Here is a 24664-nt window from a genome sequence, read left to right as displayed (position 1 = left end):
ACCAAGCTTTATTCCAGGGCTCTTTCATAACAATATTGATGTACTTTCGGGCTTTGTAAATATGCGCAATAAAACATGCACCTAGAAAATGTTACCTGGACAAATGTTGTCACAGTGCACAGAGAGCCATTACTTTCTGAACATGTTGAGCAGTATATTTTCCTTCGCGATAATCTGTAACAAGCGTTTACCTGACAGAGCATTACCTGACATTACCTGAGTGCATTACCTATAATGAGTGCCTCTTTAACATGAAGCAGCCTCGTAAAATGCAATATTATTTTTAAAAGGGTAATAAAGCTATTGTTACCTCGTTTTGCAATTTTTAATACTACACATATATTCGATATTCGATTCGATATTCGAAGACAGTTTTTCTCCTTATTCGTATTCGATTCGTATTCGAAAATTTCAATATTCGCACACCCCTAAAATAAACCAGTTGAATGCTACCGCCCGTGTTGCTTTTGTGTTCTCTTCCGCTGTCCCGGTCTTTATTTGCTTTCAATATGATATGTGTAACTTTCTGCCTGTGCAAAATTAACATTGACCGCGGTTGGTCAAGACAGCATTAACTATGGAGCGACTTGCATAGTTAATTAAGTTTAAGATGTCTTAATGGGCTAGCTGTAATCACGTGTCGTACGAAGGCATCGCCTTGCCCACACTCAGGTTAATCTGTAATACGACAGGTGCCCGTCCAAAGGCGACGGAATGTTGCTCCTTTTTCGTTTTGTTATTCTTGCTATGACACAGGTGCCCGTCCAAAGGCAACGAAATGATGCTCCTTTTCCGTTTGGTTATTCTTGCTATGGCAGAAATACAATTTGTAAGCACGAGGCCAGACATTGCCAAGAATTTTCACTCTGTTTGTTTCTTTCTTTCTTTATTTTGTATTTCATTTTTCTCTTTTTTTATTTGCAAAGAGGTTTTTGTTATCGTCACAGACGCCTGTAGTGCGGCTCAACCCCTGTACTACTGAAATAAAAATCTTGTGTTCGGTATCCTATTCATTACTCAAAAGCATTGATAAAAAAGTGTCCCCTTCTGTCTCTTTGTTAATTTTGAGGTCACGTAAAAGGAAAGTATGGTGTGTCATGGGCTTCAACGGGAGGTGAAATTTTTAAACCCCCTCATATTTATTTGTCCATCTCGGTTTCCCACGCTTCTGGTGACGGGTCTAGCTTCAACCGCACTAGTCACTATAACAGAGTTTATAAAACGCCCCTGAGGAATTTTTTACACAGTTTTCCGAGTCATTTGGATTCTCATGAAGTGGCTAGGCAGCCACGCAAAGTTTTCTCCAGAAAGTGTCAAGTTCCTAGAAGCGCACTTCTTCGCGGCCGTCCGGGTAGTCCGCACAGACAGCCCCGACTTCCGAAGGTACGGCGACGAAACGACAAGGAAAAAGACGGACGCTGTCGTTTTATTGTTCAACCGGAATATAGCAGTACGCTTTCTTTTTTTTTTTTCCACGCGTGGCCCGGTACGCGGTAAAGGAAAACGAAGAGAAACACTGAGTGACCACGGGCGAAAGTACACACGGCTCACTATTGACAAACGCACTGGTGGTGTTGAAGAAGAACAGCGCAACGACACCTGGTGGCAGCAGTCGGCTGAGACAGCAGACAGGGTGGCGTCAAACGGGGTCAAAGGAACAGCACACCAGGCACACACACACTCACATTGATGCTCGCACGCATGCGCGCAAGCAAAAAAACTTGCCCGCAGGCATTGGCGTCATCGTTTTGGCATAGCTGCGCAATTGGGTCTCAACGGGGAGGCAAATGGCCACACGCGCGAACACGTACACATCCACCACTTACTCGCGGTGCCGGCAGGTGTCGCGACACTGCGGTGCTACTGGCTTATCTAGGGCCATACGAAAGAATTGCGGAAGAGCACTGCAACAGTACCAACAACAACATCAACGACAACAGACTAGGTAACACGCGCTGCCACTTTTTTTGTTTTTTCACGCTCGCTACCACGCGACACGTTCAAGCACATGTCTACTCGGAAACGAAAACATACGCATCCACGTTTCATACGTTGCGCTACTCAAGGAAAACAATGCACCTTACGCCGCACCCATCTTTAGCACCGCACTCGCTCTGTACATTGCAATCGCACCGTCAAAGCACATCACTTGTTGCGCCTGTCTATCCAGCCACCGTTTCTGCATGCGAGTGAGGTCGGGTCAAGTGGGACTGAAGCTAAAGGTGATTACAGACACAAGTTACCAGATACAAGTGGTTCCACGGAGAAAGACAGCAAGGTCACCGCGACATCTGTAGGAAGGACATCTGAATGGTCCAGTATTATTTCCGTTGAACGTTCACTATTTGGGCGCGCAACACAAGTGACCGTGACGAGAGTCAGCTCAACCTCGTCGAATTGAGGACAGCAACGAACGAGATTGACCATGTGCATAGAATAGCAAAAGCACAGCTCGGCATCAGCATCTTGCGTCTAAGTCACCATGCATATGTTTTCACAATACTAGAAAATTTGCGTGTGATGAAGATATCGATCACTTAATGAAAGTGAATTCGACTAAAGTGGCGCAGCGGATAGGACTCTCATGCAACTCTTGAAGATAATGCTACCGCGCGTAATGAGATCACTCGGGACGCATGTCCGAAACCCTGGAGCCATCACGTGGCACTCGCAGGTAGTTCCATCGCTAGCGCCACATATAAGGGTGTCAAGGATGTAAACTCATTGAACAACAAGTATATTTCCGATGATAAGCGTAACACAGAGGTAAAATTAGCGCACGCATATTGTCAGACATCGCATTTAAAGAGTGGGTTAGTGCTATTCACAGAATATAGCGAGAGAACACAAAGAAGGGGCATGGCATGTACATATTTTCTGTGCAGCCACTGGTTCTCGACAGGCCGAAGAAAAGTCTCAATGATAAAGAGCTGCTGATTGTGCTAAGGAGGCGTCCCGTTGTGCATTTTGGTGCCTACACTTTCTGGCTCCAAGAATATCATTGGGCCTCATTAGCACGTAGCGTTTGATGAATGCAGTGATGGTTTGCTACAGTTTTAGCCACTTACAATCGCCACTGGGACTATCGAGTGTGGTTTCATATAAATAAAAACGAAATTTTGATTTATTCATAAATTCAATCAATCGAATCCACAATCGTGAATTTAATAAAAAATATACAGCTATTTTTTCTGTGGCAGGCCGAGAAGACGCTCAAGCTTTTAAAGTTATGCGGCCCATCGTGGAAAAAAAAAGGGGGGGCGCTACCGAAAAATAAGAATTTACGACCGAGTTGTATAACTTGATGTTTTTTCAGAAAGAGTGACGGCTGGAAACAATGTGACCTAGTTAAATCTTTTCCAACAGTTCCTGAAAGGGGACCAAGAAGTTTCTTTTAGATCATTTTTTGCCCACAAAGTAAACATAAGAGGTCGCCTACCAACCGTCACAAAAATCCTGGAAGGGGTGATTGGAGAGAAGCGGTGAAAACTCCAGAATAAGTGGTCGAGTGAGCACAGAGGGCGCTAATTTCTAAGCTCGCAGGCTTTGAGCAGCGCGCTTGTGTTCACAGAGTACAGTTTCACCTGGCACAGTTTGTGCCTCGTAAAACTGGAGACAAGCTGTAGTACCCCATCAGAACAGAGATAGTGCGCGAATGGATGCATTGTTTGGGTACATTGCTGCCTGTCTAATAATCAAGCACTTGTTCATTAGCGGTCTTTTTCATGCTGCACCTTTCGAAGTGTTGGCTAAGAGATCCAAAGGGGATTAGCAAATTGCGAGGCATGCGAAAGAAAGGGCAATCACAACGAGATGACTGGCATAGATCTACACAATGTTTTTTTATCGCTTTGGGCATGGTCGCCTTCTGAAGTGTGGCTTGAGCTCACGCTTCAAGTTCCTGAAAGAACCGCAGTTGCACGTTTACAAAGACACACACCAGGTTTTAAAAATACCGTGCACTTTCACTGAGTTATCCCTCGGTCTCATTTAAATGGAATACGCGTAGATGGGGGCACTTGGCCCTATGTTGTATATAGCAGAAAGTTCTCTTTTTGGGTCCAAAATTTGATGCCAGGTCTATTGAATAGTGCCTGGATTTTGAGCGGGATAACACAGTACTGTTCACGGCATTTTTTCTTCTTCCTAAGGTAAAACTGCGGTATTCAACGCAGAAAATAGATATCATAGAGGTCGACTGGAGTGCGAGATAAAACAAGAAATAATGGGGTAATGCAGGGGGCCCAAAAAGATGCACTCTCTGATGAGGCTTTGCAGAGTTCGTTCGAGCTCCGATTTCGCACCAACTTGCTGATCGACGGCACTGACAGTATCCGTCTCTGATGCAAACGCGTGTGCTCACTGTGGTCACAGTTTTCATCTCTAATCTTTTGACACTGCAAGCTCAGAGATACTCATCTTCAACACTCGCGCATCTCCACTAAGCCACACAAAGACGTACGAGACGAATCTAGAGACGAAGTCATACGTTAAAGCGCTCCCCTTCGATAGGAAATGGGCTCTGACTGACATTCTCGTACTGCAGATCTATTCTGACAACATAGCATATTGCGAGACCATAGCTAACCAGCGCTTCTGAAACATTGCTGTCAGGTCTTTACGCGTCAAGATTGAGTAGTCACGTGACACAAGAGATTTATTAAGGACACTCTAGATTGTGGAGTGCGAATAAATGAAACGCCCCGATAACGGCGTCATGAGTGTTAGTTAAAAAAAAATTCGGAAACTCCTACCGAAAATCTGCATCCACACAAAAGAAAGCATTTCTTTGCTTTTAGGTAATTTTCCTGATACTATTGCCATTTAGATGCCCCAAAGTGATAATCGTTTGCCTGGTAATCTACTGCTCGCGCGGGAAATCGATCGACAAATACATGAATGTAAATAAAAATACACTGGTCGGATGACAGATTGGTTCTCTTTCTTTTTCTTAGATTGTTAACTCACATAGATGCATACGACAGTTATTAAAAATCATGGACAAGAAATAGAAATAGGGAACGCAGACCAAAAAAAAATCATTGAAAAAGAAAGACTTCTTAGTGGCAGAAAGTCATCTGCCAAGGATAATAGTGCGACCACTCGATAAGTAAGACGAATCACATCAGGAAACAGAAAAGAAAGCGACACAGCGAAGATAAATGTGGCGCTCTCTCTTTGCGCCTGTTCCGTATTTCCGAGACCAATTTCCGCCTTAGTGTCGAGAGGAAGCTCATCGGAAATGACGACTTATTTGATCCTCTTGAAACAGCCGCGAACTTGTCATTTTTCTGTCAGCCGTAGTGCTGCGTAAATTTTTCTTTGCTCTGTTTTGTGTTCAGCGCTATAGTACCAACGTCAGCGAATTATCGCAACGAAGCGCGACGGAAAAGCGGAGAGCGAGAGCACCCGAAGGTATTACGGCCAGCTCTAAATCTACTGAAGATACTTTTTCTTTCGCGTAAGTTTCAGTCAGTTGTATCTAGTCACGCTCGCTCTCTGTATGCTTCAAGTTTCGTTAAGTTCAATCTGGAGCGATATTCGGCTGAAAAGGAGAAAACTGAGCCTAAAAAAAAAATGGGGGAACTAGATTTTCTCAGACAGCTGTTTCTTCGTTCTGGCAACAGCAATTACTTGACCAAAATGTTGAGTGAATAGCAGTTGCAGAGACGAAAACAGTCGCGGCTCTAAGAATTTTCGATTCGAGAGAAAAAAAAAAAGACGGCAGAAAAACAACAGCTGAAATTGATATGCTCCAGAGGGAACTATTTACTAGTTATCCGTTAAGTCATTCCTACGGCCAGGCGCAGGCCCATGAGCATGGCCAGAACGTCTCAAGGGAAAACCGTAGTCCATAACGGGACATACTGCCCCGAATTCCCCAAATAAGAGAGCCTCTTTCTGAGCAAAAATTTGTCTTGCTGAGTAATATTATTTGCCTATAGAACTCTACTTTCATGTGGCTGATTTTTTTTTTTTAGAGTCCGAGCTATGATATTGTGGAAGAATGAAACAGCCAACCGCATACTGACGCATTGAGTGCCAACTGAGCCCATCCAAAAGCACCTCGAACACATTCCCTGCACTCAGAAAGTCAAGCAGCAAGGGATAAGGGAACGTCGAGGTCACGGCCAAGCAGTCGAACTTATGAAAGGAGACTTTAAAGCATGACTTCCCTCGTTTACCGCAATAAAGCTCCTCAGCGCAGCATTCACTCATAAAAGCGGTGCAGTCGAAGTATGGAAAGAAAACGTTTGCTGGACAAGACAACGACAAAGCCAAAGAACATCACGTTGCGCTCAACGAGGTCAGGCATTCTGACAGGATGCAGTAGATCAAGGTAGCGATGAAGAAACTGTGGAAACTCTACTTCCACACACATCCGCTGGGAGCGCTGCCATCCGCGGTGTTACCGGCGGATCGAATCCCCTCCAAAAGTAAAAATGCGCTTCTTTCACGATGGCCGCTTCTAAGTCAAGTTGAGTCACACAAAAACGGTTGTTTGTGCAGCATACATATTTGTAGTTCTAGCGATCAAAACCTTATCGAGGCTACCTAGAGCTCCACAATGCAGGATTCAGAATTCTGCGAATATGTAATAGAATAAACAGCACACAAATCTGTGTAAACGAAAGGTTTTGAATTCGGCACTCGTCGACATGCTGCTACAGCAGTCCAGAATTGAACCCGGCAATTTGCGTTAACCTATACAGTGCCATAACCAATAAGTTGAAAGGGTGGGCGTAACCAATCATTCCAATAGCTTCGATCACAGTAAACTGTTTAATTCGGCGGGTGCAATACTGAGCAATTCGAAAACTGCCTCCAGGCTTATAGCTCTGAAAATAAATAATGCTAATCTTTTAGTTCACAGCAGAATAAGCATTTTGCATAGGTTAGGTTCAGCTTAGGCTCCAATTCTAACCTGTGGAATAAATAACGCTCATAAACAACATGTTTCCAAAAGAAAAATAATCAAGGCCGGATCAAACAAAGCCAGCATCTCTTCGACACCGGCTGTCACGTGACACTATAGATCGCCGGCTGCAATCTAATACTCACAAAATCTCTCCATTTTAGTGGAATTGAATCGAAACACCACATCATTGGCTATCGCAGCACTATGTCACGCGTACGTCCTGGCCAAACTTCACAGAAGTTTAGCGCGACTCCCCAACTTTGCTATAAGAAAGACAGTCGTGTAGCAGAGTGCACGCACCTTGATTCGCTGCACCCTGTCAAACATTTCCCCTCATTTCCCCTGAAAACACACAGAGAGACTCTCAAACAGCGGGTTCCTCGCGGAGGTGCATATGTAATAACACATACAGTGACCAACGAAGCGCGCAAACAGGTATATCAATGTGCAAACTTCCCCTTGTATATCTGCTCGCACAATATGGGGCACACGCAATGTTGTGTGTGCACGCATCATCGAAGTGGCTCGACGATTATATATATATTTATATTTATATATATAGTAAATTTGCTACACAATCAGGTACAGAGAGACAGTTTAAAAAAGACACACTCACATGTGATCTGCTTAAGTTGAGTGCTTAATCACCGAGACCACGGCCCCATGGCGCGCAGAGGTGATTTTGATTAGAGACAAAACACTGTACTCGCTTATACCCATGGTACGACTATACAGCTGCTAAAGAGTCATGCGGAACGCTCTGTTACACTGTGTCATGGATGTCTCCTTTTTATCAATAAATAAATAAGCACAGCACTGACCCTAAAGGACATTGCTCGCGGCTACGGTCTAAACGCAAGAAGAGGCGTAGTGGACATTTGATATAAAGCATACTACACAACAAATTATCAAATCGGGAAATCGGGAAACAGTGCGCTAACTTCAAGAGGCCTCATCACGCTGCCACCATAGTTATCAAAAGTTCCTTAGGGAAAAAATCACATTTCGAAATAACTCAAAGTAAGAATGAGGGGACACTTTAAAAGTAAAACACTCTAGAGCAATGATAATTCCTTGAACCAGTTAAGAAACCGTCCTTTGACGTGTTTACTTAATTAGCTTTTACGTTTTGCCTCGGTATGCAAAACATAATCTTACAGCTACGGATACACCCGCCGTGGTTGCTCAGCGGCTATGGTGTTGGGCTGCTGAGCACGAAGTCGCGGGATCGAATCCCGGCCACGGCGGCCGCATTTCGATGGGGGCGAAACGCGAAAACACCCGTCTGCTTAGATTTAGGTGCACGTTAAACAACCCCAGGTGGTCAAAATTTCCGGAGTCCTCCACTACGGCGTGCTTCATAATCAGAAAGTGGTTTTGGCCCGTAAAACCCCAAATATTCTTATTATTACAGCTACGGATACAAACTCTGAGTCCGTAAATGGCGTGTGGTATTTGGCTTTCCTGTCATTTTTGATGGCTGTAGTTTATGAACTTTAGTCAATGTTAACGAAAAGATAGATTTGTTTATTTGCTTGAACGCAAATTCAGCAATGATTAGGTACAGCTGCAAAATCATTTTCTTTATTTCAAGCGGTGGGTGGCTTGGAAACGACGCTGGCTTTGTCTATACAAAGTGAAATGGAAGCTCCTTCCGAGAGGCAACATTGATTTTACCAAATTTAGAAACGTGCTCATGGTGGCAAACGACGCGCGAGTCTAGTGACACAGTCAGGCTCGTGCAGCTATATCAAAGGAAAAATGTGAAGAAATCAAACGCGAGGTCTTAGTGATGATATAAATCGAAAGATATAGTTACAGCAGGAAAGCTTCGAAGGGGGGGAGGGAGGCATAAATTTACAAGTAATTTGCACATTCTCGATGCTCTGTTGTTCTGGTTGTGTGCTCTCCACACCTGCCTGCCACCACGCCACGCCAATACGATGGCGCTTTCGTTTGTGCTTTGTAAAGAACGCCGCCTGCGAGAGACGGAAGGCCTGAGTACTGCACTTAAGATTCTCGGGACTGTTTAGGAGAGCGGGACGCCATTAGGACGATGGTTTTAGTATTGCACGCTAGGCCTGTAGCTTTTTTTTTTCGTGCAGCTCCCAAGGAAATGCACCGAGAGAAAAGGAATTAATTACAGTGGCCTAAGAATTCTGGTTGCCGTTCGGGCGTCTCTCTCTAGCAGCGTGACGACGTGAGCAGGTACGTTTTACGAGTGACGACTCAACTTGTAGCTTTCCTTACACTGCCCCAAAGGGAACTCACTCGCACTCACTGACACTGAGGATGCTCAGAATTCACGGCAGTCCTAATTCGCATATTTTGTCACTGTCTGGCAATGTCCAGAACGAGCCTCTCAGAGAAAGGTCCCCAGATAGAGTGACTGACTGATGCGTGGCATTAAGCGTAACCACCAACCCCTTTTTGTGTTTGCTAGGGTCACCATAGGGATACGCGAGAAAGGAGAATCGGCCAGTGATCTTGTGATTCAGCTGTGCTATGAAGCTACCCTTCCACTGGTGTTTAAAATTTCTTCATTTGTGCCTAGCATAAATACGAATCTTTACATATATTATCGACTCTTAAGATGCGCTCGCGTGGCGAAACAATTGATGCCATGAGACAAATGGCGCAGGCCTTCCGCACTGAGGTGGCGCTGGCTATGTGTGAAGTGCTAGTCGTCATATGCCAGCGGCAAGGTTTTGCGTCATTGTTCCAGGAAACGGAGTGAGGTCGTCTTGTGGTGCGCGTGACGTCGTGGCTTCGTGTCTATCTGTGTCTGTGCAAATCCGTTGCGTGCTTATCTGAAATGCGTCATTCGTCCTGCGTTCCTGACCTCCTGGCCGTCCGACACGTGCTGAGGTCATACCTAGATTCACATTTCATGCTGGACTAGCTCGTGGCTGTAGTGTGACCGCAGACCGCATGAAGCTTATTCTTTGCCGAAAGACGGTTCCTAAGCCCCAGGAACGTAGATAACTTCGGATGTGGCTCAGTTAAAGCTCTTCGACTACAATATAGGTCTTCTATTCGTCTTGTATACGTCTTCTATTCGCTCCGTTCCCTGTCATATGACGTCCCTCCGTGATTTCTAAAGCTCATTAAGCCATCGGATCATCTGCCGTACGTTACCGCATTGTCTTTATTTTCCGACATCTTGATATATGAAGCACCTCGTCGGTGCTGCTGCGCACGTTAACTTCTTCCCGTCAATTTCAGCGCACGTTCATTCAATGTTTTATTCAAACCGCTACCTATCAAACACAAGCCCACTGCTGCTGTTTCAATTTAGTGAATCATCAAGCCAGGTCTAATAGCGCCAGTCGAGAAGGAGCTTGTCTTTGTCTGAGAAGACGCTCGTAGTGAAAGTGCACGAGGAAGAAGGAAGAATAGTCGAGGCTTCGACCCTGTGTACTTCACTCTTTATTCTTCCCAACTCACTTGCGCTACGAACCTCTCTTATCACTTATCAAAAGTACAAATTGTTCTTAACGTTGCCTTGGTCTCTTTTCCGTCGTATGCTCGCGGAGGCTCGGTGAAAATAGTAGTTCCTTCAACATAAGGTTGCTCATCAGAAGATGACCAGAACAACATAGCAAGAAGTACGTGACAGGAAGCGCGAATAACGCACTGCCGGCTCCGGAGATCGACGGCCCAGCGTCCATATTGCGTACTTCTCGTTACGCATTCCGTCTATTCGACGCCTTGCAAATTGAATAACCAAACCTCTCAACCACTGTACAGAGTTGTCGTACCTTGGATGTAACGGTATCGCATGCTGATGAGTGCTACCAAGCACAATGTTTGCAGACTTCTGTAAAGCCAGTAGCCGGACATGCCAGGAGGCCGACCATGCACGGCGAATGTTGCAAGCGGTGACCGCTGTCGGAAAAAAATGACTGTGCGGAACGGGGGTCCGTGTGGTTACCACGTGTTTGTCACTCGGAAAAAAACATAAATAAGTGAGAATGAGAGCACATGACGCGTGCGGGGGCGACAGATTTGGTACACACACACCGATACACACGTATTCTTCCTACGGGCTCTGGACAAGGCGTTACAAGCTCCGGACGTGTATCACACTATAAAAAAGGGAAACCTGAGCCGAGAATGTACTGCGGCATCTAACCGCGCTGTGACAAGTTCAAAGAGAGTAAGAAGAAACTAAAATGTACCCCGGGTTCATTCACAGTGATATAAGAAATTGCACAGTGACTATGTTCATATATATGTACATCATATAGCAATGTGCAAGGTGCGTCTCCTGAATTTCGCGGCGGCCGCGAAGTAGAACGCATCACATGGGTAAGACGGCGTTTCAGCTCAAGCGACGGGCCTTGCTGCCCAAGCTCTAGGCGTGGTTTGGCCTTACTGCGCTACAAGGCGCCGCGAGGCAGAACTTCAACGCCACAAATCTTTCGGATAAAGTTAACGAAATTGTTTGACCCACAGCAGAATGAAACACCTCACGGGGAATGAAATAAGCTGACTAGTTTGCTATGAGCTGCCACCATGACGTTACAATAGGTAAAATAAAGGAACGTAAAGTGTGGAGCCGCCTGGTGCTGTACCCTCAGTCAACTGCGGCCAAATAACGGTAAAAGAAGCAAACAGCAACCAATCACAGCTGCAGCACATCACGAAATCATCAGCGTAGTTGCGTCTCTGATTACGACATTGTGGGTTAGTCGTTTCTGTACCAATTGCGAGTGTATGGTGGCTTGGAGCATCGACAGAGTTTCGTCTGTTCTGGGCCGTGACAAAACCACTCACCGGTGCACCCACCACCATAGCGCTCGTCATATGGAAAAAAAAGAAGCTACGACGGCAACATTTTCTGCTCTAAAGCGCCGCATGCCATAAGAAGCAAAAGCCGCTAAACACGGGATGCTTTCAGGACTAGATGGCATGCTGTGAGTGATCCGATGGTCCCGCTGGTTCCACTCCGCGACCGCCGCCCGACGCCCACTGCCAGACGCACCAGGCGATCCCCCGGGTCCACATCGTCGCGGTCACAACAGTGCCGAGTTCGGGAGTTCCAACAATTGCAGAGCAAGGAAAAAAAAGAGGCTCAAAACAGACAGGGATGTTCGGCAATTGAACCGCAAGCAAATGGCTACGCAATGTGCGTCTCAAATGTAAACACACATGAGCCTAAGTACAACTTATCGGATGGCGCACCACGTGGACCTATTATTACAATCTAGCGAGACTCTGCGCAGTGAGGAGCAACGGTTTCACGACTCCCCTATACGATATATACTTATAACGAAATCAGCGTGTATCGGCGAGTGTTAAGACTCGGAAACGCGTTACCGATGCGACGTGTTCCACTGGCTAATTGCCTTCGTAATAAAAACGTTTAATCTCTCCTTTGATCTTGCTGGTGTTCGGAAGTGTTCTCGCGGCAATAACGATGTCTTTGATGGTAAGAAAACATGAAGGGAAGCCTTCGTCTTATAAAAGAGCACGAAGTGACGTGGTCAAACAGTGAATGACCCCGGAAGGGCGAATCACAGTGACCTCAGATGCTCCCGGTCAAACCGGCGAAACAGAGGGTTCGCTTAAGTACTACGGAATTGCTAAGCCCGAATGCGCTTGGCAATGATACCTTTCAACGCGTGTTGCCATCTGCGGCTTCGCATTACCTGAATTATAAATTGGTTACGACATGGGTATCTGTGCAACGCAAGCGACGGCTCTCACACTGTTCTAAAGCGTTTATTATTTGCGTACGTACTTTGATGAATATATTTATCCTGAATTATCCGCAAATGACTACTCTTCATTAAATCTCAGAGTGTTTAGCCAAGTCCTTACCTTGATGTCACTATTTTCACTGCCTTCTTGAAACACCGGAATCGCGAAGCAGCCAATACTAACTTTAGCAAACTTTGGCACTATCACAAGCTGCTAGGGAAACTTCGGTGAGTGTGTGTGCTTTACAACTTGCCAAGTTACAACGCAAAGCAAGTCAGTAATTGTCCACATCTACAGCTGTCAGTCACTCTTTCTTTACAAAATTTAAAAAAAAAAACTTTCCTAAGAAAGTATTTCAAACGACAGTGGAATTATTTTGGCACAACAAAGATACCGCAATCGAGACGCGCGTATGACTTGCAGAAGTGGAAATTATGTTATTACGCTCGGGTACGTCTGGCCATTTGACATTTATTAAACCCAGCTGCTGACCCTGTTCTACCGGGAGCCCTCGAACTTACTGCAGACAGTTTCCAAAGAAATCATCAACCTAGTCCTGGCGACCGTTGTCGAGACGCCGAAGCGGGGTCATAGACCCGCGTGTCAGTCACTGTTTCCGCCATAGAAACTAGCAGAATGTGGTACAAGAAGGTGCCGGCAATTCCCCAGCGTTACATCGCACACGTTAAGTGCACTCTCAGTAAATCGCTGAAGCCACTTACGCAAAGATTTATCGATCCAGCTTTCTTGTGTTCTCGGCCCGGGATGTGTTCGACTCGTTAAAAGTTCTTCAACTCTCGCTGCTACAGCAAACACTAAGCGTAACAATATGCACCACTCCTGAGATAGCGAGGGTTGTGCGTAACTTCCAGGGGCGTCGCGAAAGGCGTAACCGAAATCGCCACTGCAGAACCCTTACAAACTCGGCTCCGCTGGAGCTTCGGTACAGCGCAAGGTTTGCGACAGAGAGAAAGAGGCAGAAGGCCGCATTCCCCCGAGGCGATAAAGCCGTGGTCTTCGGAAGAGAGCCAGAGAGCGCCAGCGATCGGGATCCCGCCCTTCAGGTGAAGTAGCCGCGGTTCATGGACCGCTGCTTGTTGTGCCACTTGCACGACAGGATGCGCATGTATGTCCGGCGGAAGTTCGCGTTGCACAGCGCGTAGCACAAGGGGTTCACCGTGCTGTTGATGTAGCACAGGTAGTAGACGAAGTTCCACAGGCCCGTCGGTATGCAGTCGTCGCACGACGAGACGGTCTTGATGAGCACCAGCACGTTGTAGGGAGTCCAGGTGACGATGAAGGCCAGCAGGATGGCGCTCAGCGTCTTGGCGGCTTTTTTCTCCTGCTTGCGCTCCTGTTGCTTGCGCTTCTTCTTGGGGGCCGCCCGCTGCTTGGCGACCACCTGGCGGTGCACAAGTTTGGTGTTGAGCGGTATCCGGATGGTCTCCAGGCCGGAGTCCCCGGTACGCATGGCCGCCGACGAGTCCTCGGACGACGCCCTGGCGAACGCCGCGGCCGCGCCGGAAGACGCCGTCCCGCTGCCGGCCTCGTGCTTCTCGGCGTCCTCTTCGAGGATCATCTTGATGGAAGCCTGCAAGTAGGCGGCAAGAGGATTCACTATGCAAAAAAAAGGTGAGGCGTGCAGACAGGACACAATAGAAGAGAAGTGGACGACACGAACCAACACGAACATGAACCTTTCCTTACCAACTAGCTCAGCTTTCTGACAGCAAGAAGAAGCGTTTCAAACATTTCTGTGCTAATCGGGTTGGACGCGACAATGGAAACACATTTCCCCCGCTCAATGGGGACTCTTGAGCTGTTGAGAGTCACGGATGAGCCATCAACTTAAATCTCGGCATGCCCTGTCGGTAACTATCGGGAGGGACGGAAGATCACGGTTTGCTTGCGTAGGCTGACAAGAGCCAACACATCCGGCTTCCGATCTAGACATTGATCCGTACAACGCCGAAAGAAGAAAGCATGACGCCCCCACTAAACGTAATGCTTGTATCTCAACAATGGCCTTCGAGATCGCGCGATCTTGAGGTTTGGTTTCGGCCGTCCCATTCGACGCTCTCTATGAAAACAGCTGTAATGTAGTGCGCGAGCCTGTCTTCCACGAGATGGCGCTGTTAGCCGAGGGCTTTGGATGACATGGAGACATCCGTAGAAGGGGCACGGCGCGAGATCTCCACGAGCTCATTGTGTCTCTTTTCACGTTTTGCGCAAGAATTTCACTGGCTGTATCCTGAGCAATTTTTGAGACCAGCGTCGTGCTCTGCCTCGAAAACTTTGCCATTTCAACCTTCTAGTTCATTTGTGCCTTTTATATACTCTGTAGATCCCTATATGATTATCCATTCATTTAGTAGAATTCCAGTACCTATAGTACGTTAATTATTCCAGTTTTTTAAGCAAATGGTTTATGCGTTCCCACCCCATTCATTGTCTGTAAGCTTGCAACTCACCGTAGAGTGCACTAATTGCTGCCGGCTTACTCTCTCTCTTTCTTTTTTTTTGCATTATCTGTTAGAGTGATTCAGAAAATCATATGGGCATTTTTCTCATTCATAGGTCAACTCTGCGGCGTATTGTAATGCAGTGTCTTGTAGTTTGTTGTAATGAGCTAATTCTTTGTATCTTCCGGCGCTTGCTTTCTTTCTGCGCTTAGTTTTAATTTCACTTGCACATATTTTTATTGACTGTATTGAGGTTACGTGCCATTGCGTGGTGCGAATAATTATTGTTTTATACGTTGATATTTTTTCTATTTTTCCTCAGTTGAAATGCGCTTCTTTTATGTTGATATAGGCAAAGCTACTCCCTTTGTTAATGCCTTCCTGTGTACATGTAAGGTATTTGCATATAAGTGAAATAGAAATGAATTATTAAAATAAGGGTGACGTTAAGCAAATGCGAGGGAAGCGACTAGTATTTTTGTTTTGATTGGTGTAATTAGCATTTTAGTATTTACTGTTTATTGTTATGGTAATGCCTCCTTGGGTGGCACCTGCAGGTACTAATAAACTAGGTATAAATTGCATAATTTATGACTGGGCACTTCGTCCACAATTTCTCCATTTATCAAGCCTTGAGAAGCAGCAGGCGCAGCAGGCCATGACATCAAAATTCACGCAGTAAAAAGGACGGATATTGTTTAATCCGCAAATAAACCTTTGTTTAATATTACTTCACCTTAGCTCAAGTATCATTCGGGTGTGCACATTTCGGTGACACTTCAGCTTGAATATTTACCTTTGGACTGGAATAATTCATCCAGCGAGTTACGGTTCATTTGCTAACAAAGCGAACACTGGAAACATAAACAAGCACAAAATTGTTCTTTCTGAAATTGTTCCAAATTGGCGTTTTCAAAATTGTTCTTTCGAAAGCCACGAATGTTTTCGCTTCTTACATGATATAATGTCAGTACGCCAAACACCGGTTCCTACCGGTAAACCTGGCGTAAAGTTTCGTAATCAAATGAGACGGTCACTCCCGTTAGACTTGGTGACTTACTACGACGAAGCGTTACTGTGGCTAGCGCGGCACAAAAAAAAACATAATCATTTAAATCACTTATATAGTGTACGTGCCAGAAACACGAAGTGATTATGAGGAACGCCCTAATGGCAACTCCAGTTTAAATTGAAACACTTCGGGTTCTCCTATGGGCACCTAAATCTGTAGCACACAATCGATGGCGGCAGGTGTCCGTGAGCGGATCGTCGTGTTTAAGCCACTACCTATCACGGCAGCGATATGCACAGATGAAAGCAAGCACTGACACAAGCCCGCTACCATCCCTTCACCCCTCCCCCGGCACAGCGTAGCCAACCGGAGATAATTTCTGGTTAACCTCCCTGTCTTTCCTTTGCCTTTTTCTTTCTCCCTCGCTCTCTCCTTGTTCGAAGGTTTGAAAGTAGGGTTGCAGCAACTTTCCAGTAACGGATCGAATAGTCTCCTCTTCGATTCGGTCTTCGAGTCGAATATGCATAATTTGCAAATGCGAATACTTTTCGAATACTTTTTCGATATTTCAAAACATCAACTGGGATCAAATAGGCAGAAAAGTGGATCAAAAGTAGAGTAACTTTTCACTTTCGCGGGCATAGTAAAGACATAAAACATGCCGAATGGCCCACTGGGGCTGGCTGGGTCGCTTAGGTAGCCCTACTTTACGAGCTACACAGCTAGCAGTCATAGTCTCTGAGGAGCCCCATGCGTGCTAAGAAACTAGTCGTTTGCTCCTAAAGCTCCATTTGTGTTTTTAATAAACAGCGCTTTTTAACGTGTTCTTTAATGAAAGAAGCTTGCTAACTTCGCGAACACTTCGATGGGAACATCAATTTACATTAATTTAGATAACAGCTGTGCATAGTTGCAAAACTATTCGATATTCGATTATATCGATTCGCTTTTGGCGCTATTCGATTCGTATTCTACTCAGCCTAAAAATTCACTATTCGCACAGCCAGTTATTTGAAAGCACCTCACGAAATGATAAGCATACATCTAATCCGCAATACTTTTTAAGTCGAGTGCGTTTATTGTGCATGACGAATTTTCGTACAGATATTCGCTTGTACGCACCCACGCAAAATCCAGTGAGCGTGTGTTCAGAAAGACATAAACGCATTTGAGAGTAAATAGGTAGCAGAGCGCACGTTGCCGTTCATTGACCTCTAGCCATCATAAAGCCCATAAAGCGGTGAAGGCACTTTTGTGTTTCTTAAGGACGACGGGTTTGTGCGACCATCTCTGACTTTTAATGCAATTTCTGTAAGACCACACGCGTCAGCGAACTCGCCGCAATTTCCTTCTTTCCTTCCCTCCTATCTCTTCCTGTAATCTTTGTTTCCCCTTTCCCATTCCCCCGGTGTAGGGTAGCTGACCGGACATTATTCTGGTTAACCTCCCTGCCTTCTACTTTTCTCTTCCCTCCTCCTCCAAATGAGTAAAGAATCGCGTCTAGCAGGGCGTAATCACTTTTTTTTTTCCTCGCCTCATCCAAGCGGAAGCAGGTGTAACAGACCGCCCGAGAGCCTTTTCTACGCACGAAAAGCGTAGCAGTACAGCGGAGCGGAGAAATCACCGGTCACACCCACCACTGAACGTACGCCCTCTTCCTGCGAACGGGACGGCCGCAGCAATACCTACCCGCGCGCGCAATCTCGGATGCCATGTGTCAACCGATCTCGTTGAAGATTAAGCGACTGGACATCATCGCGCATCAATGTCGTGTCAGCTGCACCTACTTTTAATTAAGTGAGAAAGCATGCCGAACCGTAAGTCCTGTCGACGCAAGCTAATATCAATTTGGCCATGCCTCTGTTGCTCCCTATGTCGACTACCAACTCACTATATTCACACACAGAGACTGCAAAATCCGATGTTCGCAATCGGCCTGTGAATAGCCAGATTGTGACGAGAACTTTTCCGCCGGCATGAGTTGTAGAACACACAACGCCTTGTCGAGTAGAACGCGTGACATCTCAGCGCAATTAGAACAGGAACACTCGCTAGGCGCATCGTTACCGCACCATCAGCTGAGATAATCACGGAGAGAACGCTTGATCAACGTCGCCCTCAAACGTGTGCATGCAACAGATTTCCAGCACACGGCACCGAAGTGGCGAATGAGGCATCGAAGCACCAGCCAGGCCCTCCAGATTCAGAGGTCGGCTAACTCCACCTGGAGTGCAAACCGCGGTTCTGACTCCAAGACTCTGACGGACTAAAGGTGTGCCAAAGTGCGTGGGTCACTGCACACGACACGTCGCACTCATCTGGCTGAATAAACGTGTGGCCTTGTGGGTGCGTAATTGAACAAGTGACGGTGCCGCCAAAGGGGAGGCGGTGGCGCCATGTGCTCAGTGTATAAAATGAACACGTTCAAGACGTTGCGAGGTCTACAAACGGTACAATGCTTTCGCATTCCCGCACGCAAGCAGTCTTACGTGTCTCCGGTGAATTTCTTTTTTCTTTAGTTCGTGCCTTAGCGCAAGATACCACGAGACTTGTACGAATTTCTCTTTCTTGCATAAACAAAATTTAAATCCCTAGATCTTGAGAATAAACTTTTTTAAAACAGGGTTGAAGTGCCTCAGACAGGCTGGCCAACGTTTCGATAGGTGCACCTATCTTCGTCAAAGGCGGCCTCGTCATCCTCGGCGTGTTAGTTTTAAAGGGTTAGTGCAGTGACGTCACGTGCGGGTGTTGTCGCTGGCGGCTGGTTTTAAAGAGAGAGATTACAAGAGGGAACAGGCGTTGTCGTCCGACGTCTGTGAGCCTCATTCTCAAGACGAAGGGACAAGAGCGTGAGAGTGGGCACGCGGGGAGGAAAGAAAAGAAATAGAAGCAGAAAAAAGGGGGAAAAAAGGAAAAAAAAAAGCAGGGGGGAGCCATGGCCGTACCAAGACACAACAAAGGGGGGGGGGTGAAAGAAAAAGATAATTCCTCAATGCCACGAAGCACCGAATTCCTACAGGCTAGAAAACTTACCAAAAAACATGTGAGCTACACCTCCCATCTGAAAACCTACACAAGCTGCACCGAGAAAAATATAATTCCTAAAGGCCTAACACTCAAGGCTGTACCAGCTCTAGGAACACTCCCACCACACCATCGCGCAAACTGGCAAACAACATTACATAGTGCCTCACTTTCACTTTTGAGTATCCTTAAAGAACACTGCGAAGAGCAAATCGAAACTTTTAACCACAGACTTAGGAACATAACCCTGACACCAGATGAGAAGAGAGATTTAGAACATTACGGCGAAAAACAATCTAGAAAATTGGTTCAAAAACAAAGGAAAAAAGCAAATTTTAATCAAAAAACAACCTTCCAGCCAAACAGCCACCACACCCAGACAAGAGGGACCTCGAGCTTAGAAGGACCAGACAGTAAGGAAATTTCCACAGAACTAAACCGCTCCAATGTTATAGACATTTCTAAAACATTAAGTCAAAAAGAAATAGCCGTACTCAGCAAGGGCTTAAACTTTTGCCCCACGAACAACACAATAAATGAATTCGAGCTTCACAAGGACCTCTCAGAATTCTCCCGACGAATGCGTATCCGACACTTTTTTGCAGACACACCAGACACCGGGACGACACCACTTAGAGCCCAATCCACTTGGACTCCTGAACCAGAACAAGCCATAGAACTTGACATATACCTTAAAACTATCACTAAAGAAATTATAAGCCAATCCAAGACATCTAAGCGACCTAAAAACATAACTGCGTCGGAGAGTCATATCATTTCAAATCTGAGCTGCCGGAATGACATTGTTATTAAGGAAGCAGATAAGGGTGGAAGTATAGTTATTTGGCCAATAGAAAAATACAAGCACGAGGCTTACAGACAACTAAACAACCCAGAACATTACCGCAAACTAGATAACGATCCGACATTGTCCTATACAGTGACAATTACCAACAGGCTGAAATCACTTTTGGCTGATGAATTGATAACACCATCAGAATACAAATTTCTTAAACCAAGCAACAAAACGGCCGGACGTTTTTACCTCCTTCCGAAAATTCATAAAATTCCATCCGCTGAACTATACACTGCTATTATCCCAGGCCGTCCGATAGTATCAAACAACAACACCCCGACAGAGAGCATCTCCACATTCCTTAACCACTACCTTGGTAACTTGCCGAAAACACTTCCGTCATTTGTACAAGATACGCCCCACCTGCTGAGAATTATAGAAGACATTAATACTAAAGGCACACTACCCCACAACACAATTCTCGCAACACTAGACGTCACGGCGCTGTACACCAACATTCCAATCCCTGATGGTTTATCTTCGATAAAACAAACGTTGTCTAAACACAGTGCACAACACTCTACTGAAGTTTACCTGTCTCTCCTTGAATTAGTTCTCACACATAACTACTTCGAATTTGAAGAGAGTTACTACCTACAGATACATGGTACAAGCATGGGTACGCCTTTTGCACCAACCTACGCGAACATATTTATGGCGATTCTAGAAACAGATTTCCTATCGCGCTGCACTACCAAGCCCCCACACATACCTACGATACATAGACGACATACTCATAATCTGGGGACATGGCCAAGACAGTCTAGATAAATATGTATCCTTTCTAAATTCTGTTCACCCAACAATAAAATTCACATCAGAATCCTCAACTGAGCGCATAAACTTTCTGGACACAACAATATACATTGACAATGGTGAACTAAAGACAACGCTGTATAGGAAACCTTTCGACAAACAACAGTACCTAGAATATACCAGCCACCATCCCAGACATTGCAAACAAGGCATCTTTAAAGGCCAAGCCACACGACTACGTCGCATTTGCGTTGAAAACCAAGACTACATAGATAGACTCGATCACCTTAAAGAAACGCTATCAAACAGGAACCACCCAAACAGTGACCTTCAAACAGCTTACATCGCTGCAACCAAACTTGATCGAGCCAAGGTCCTCAAGCCCCGCCCGAAGATCACAAGAACAACAACGCCTCTTCTTACTACTAAATTCTCAAACGCACTCCCAAACGTGAATAACATCCTAAGTAAATACTACCCGATTCTCACCAGCAACCAGAAACTTAAGAAGATTTTTCCCGACCCTCCCAGAGTAGCCTACAGACGCAACACTAATTTTAAAGATGTTCTTGTGCACGCCAAACTACAGAAAAAGAAGAAGTTGGGAACCAATCCCTGTGGTCGCCCCAGGTGCTCTACATGCAAACACATTCAATCCACTACTACAGTAAAAAGTACAGCGTCGAATTACACACACAAGGTAACTTCGGCTTTTACCTGCACATCAAGCAATGTAGTCTACTGTCTAGAATGCGCCGCTTGTAGCAAACAATACATAGGTGAGACCGGACAACAAATCAATACAAGACTCAATGGTCACCGCGCGGACACAAAACACAATTTACCCAAAGCAGTAGCCAGCCACTTTAATGAACATGGACATGTGTTTGACAAAGCAAGGCTCTATATACTACAAACAAATTTCCGTTCCCCTCGCGAAAGGAAGTACACGGAATCATACCTCATACACAAGTTTAATTGCCTACACCCGACAGGAATTAATTTGGCACGCGGCAACTTAGAATCTTTAAAAGCTGTAACTTAAATCTGAAACTCTCATATCATCAACCAATACACAAAACACATTAGGCCACCAGCCAACTTTAATTCTTAACCTCACCTACTCTTTCATTTCGGAGGAAGGGGGGAGGGGAAAGGGAGAGGGGGAGAAAGGGGAAAAAAAATTTTTCCTGCCTACTACTCAATTTAATGTACTCTTTCAGGATTTTACGTCTACACCAAGTGTACGATCCCCTTCTTCCATGTACACTTGCCCGCGCCCGCTTCTGCACGCGTCACCTTCCTGTTTGCTATACCGATTTCGCCCCCCCCTTCCCCCTTCCCCCTTTTTTAGTCCTTTTTTTTTTTTGAAATCCCCTCGACAACACATTCCGAAGTCAATATGCCTTTTTCGGCGCCTCAACCCGGAGTATCGCCTTCTGGATGCCGCCGTAACGACACCTACGTTAAGCGCGTGGGGCAGTGCCCCTTGAAAGACCATGCCGCTGCCTTTCAGCCACCCCCACACATTGCACCGCAGACTCCTCGCCGCCACCTTAACTATTTCAAAATTACTCGACCTATTGCTTGACCGGCCGTTCTAATGCCTCAAAAACATGCCGCCAACGACTCCCCTGAATACCTCCTAACGTTTCACATCCCCAACACGCTCCCAAGCCCCCGTATTTCTTAAAAGATTTCATTTTTCTCTTTCTTTTTCTTTCACCCCCCCCCCTTTGTTGTGTCTTGGTACGGCCATGGCTCCCCCCTGCTTTTTTTTTCCTTTTTTCCCCCTTTTTTCTGCTTCTATTTCTTTTCTTTCCTCCCCGCGTGCCCACTCTCACGCTCTTGTCCCTTCGTCTTGAGAATGAGGCTCACAGACGTCGGACGACAACGCCTGTTCCCTCTTGTAATCTCTCTCTTTAAAACCAGCCGCCAGCGACAACACCCGCACGTGACGTCACTGCACTAACCCTTTAAAACTAACACGCCGAGGATGACGAGGCCGCCTTTGACGAAGATAGGTCCACCTATCGAAACGTTGGCCAGCCTGTCTGAGGCACTTCAACCCTGTTTTAAAAAAGTTTATACCACAGTGTGCCATTCCATCTGCCAGCCCCTTTCTAGATCTTGAGAAGTTTTTTTGGAACTCGCCGCCCTGGTATATACCAATCTCGGACACCAGTCATAGAAGTAATTTGTATTAAAGTTACCGACATGTTGCTAGTTGGGAAAAGAAAGAAAAGACATGGGGCGCGTTTCTTTTTTCTTGCGTTCAATGTTATAACGACCTGGCAAATGCACTGGGCTCACTCTGCGATATTAATTTACGATAAGCGATATTTAGAGATAGTGGAGGAACAGAGCCACTTCTCGTAAATAAATATACTTCTCTGCGTACTAATCATTTAACGCAAATCGCGGACATGATAAAAAAGAAACAAGAATACAATACTTTTAAATACTGTTGTTGCGAAAATTTTCTTTTTTGCGCGAAGGGCAACGCAGTCACTGCAATAGCAAGGTTTAACACTGCGCTTGAGCCTCTCGGACGATGTTCTAACAAAACGCGGGTCCTACTAACGCAGGTTCGACATGGGTGCTCCGAAATTTCTGGCACCCTTAAAATCTTTAAGACGCCATGTATGGCCCGTAATGACATGGTAAAGGTGCCACAATACGCTGCCCGTAAAGAATCGCGCCAGTAAAGCGTAAATAATTTCAGCTATGAGCACTGTTACTGCGGTGCGCTCTTAATATTTAAAGTCTGAGAAGAGTTGTGTTAAAAAAGCAAGCGCTGCAAATAATATATTTCATGACATTTGTTTCTTAGCTGCCATTTTCGAAATTCTGAGGAATAACTTAGTCAGGAACGTAAGACACTACCCGAGGAACTTCAGGAATTGAATTGCGTACCAAAATAACGCGCATTCACGGTATGGATAAGCTATATAGCATACACATACCTAAACATAGGCGGAGCCCCACGGCCAAGCCGACGGCGGAAATTCGCTTGGGGTGTCCATATAAGTGCCATCGAAATAATATCGCAGTCACAAGAAATGTATGATTGACAGGAAGTTCCACATGTATATGTTCTCTCGTGCACCTGCTTTCAAGTACACTCTGAACAAAAGCTTGACTCTTTGGGGCTCATCTTGTCCCACAACCGATAATCGTCATCTAGCTTTCCCACATTTCCTTTCGTTAACACTACGAGCCGGGCACTTCCAAGTCGTGAATGGCATGCATGTTACCAGCGTGACATAGCATTCTCGAGAGGAAATTAGCGAGCGCGGAGTTTTCGAGAAAGGAAACTCAAGTCAGACAGATGACAATTATCGTTGTGAGACAAGATGAGCCCCAAAGCGTGAAAACTTGTTTTAAGAGTGTAAGCATTCCTTTCATGTCGTAAATGATCGTCATATTTATTATAGCTGATTTTGCAGAACTAATAACAGGTTTCATTATATAAGTGGCATCTCGATAAAGAGAATGACGGAGAAATAATTGAATGCACTGGTTCTGCCTGCTAAAACCACGATTTGATTGTGAGGCGCGCAGTAGTGGATCTTTAACCTGCCCCAATGCACGAGACAGGGCCGTTCTTGCCATTCGCCCTCATTGAAATGCGGCCGCCGCGGCCGGGATTCGACCTTGCGACCTCGTGCTTTTAACAGTGCAAAACCATACCGCTAAGCCACCCCAGCGGGTAACGACCGAGAAAGAGGCCATAAATATTGTCCTCGTTTTTATTGCGCTAACGTTGACATAATTAATCATTACAACGTAACCTGTACGTCACAATTTTTTGTCAACAATTTGATTAGGAGCACCAAAAATGACGTAAAATTATGTTCACGCTCCAAGCCCAAAATTCTCTCTGGATCGCGTATGATGTTTTCGTCATAACAGGTAACTGTGAACCG

At 45.6% G+C, this 24664-nt stretch overlaps 1 protein-coding gene across 4 annotated transcripts in view; it reads right to left on the bottom strand.

Annotated features, from left to right (window-relative positions):
• Window positions 1-1421: 1421 nt before the first annotated feature.
• LOC135904747 (muscarinic acetylcholine receptor DM1-like) overlaps window positions 1422-24664 on the bottom strand; it is an 86773-nt gene continuing 63530 nt past the window's right edge. For all 4 annotated transcript variants that reach the window (XM_065435710.1, XM_065435709.1, XM_065435711.1 and 1 more), the window contains one exon: window positions 1422-14216. In XM_065435710.1, the coding sequence (XP_065291782.1) occupies window positions 13686-14216 (531 nt within the window). In that variant the 3' untranslated portion in view covers window positions 1422-13685. The remainder of the gene's footprint in view (window positions 14217-24664) is intronic.

The sequence above is a fragment of the Dermacentor albipictus genome, chromosome 7 (genome assembly GCF_038994185.2).
Source record: "Dermacentor albipictus isolate Rhodes 1998 colony chromosome 7, USDA_Dalb.pri_finalv2, whole genome shotgun sequence".
NCBI lineage: Eukaryota > Metazoa > Arthropoda > Arachnida > Ixodida > Ixodidae > Dermacentor > Dermacentor albipictus.
This window is presented reverse-complemented; position numbering and strand designations above follow the sequence as displayed.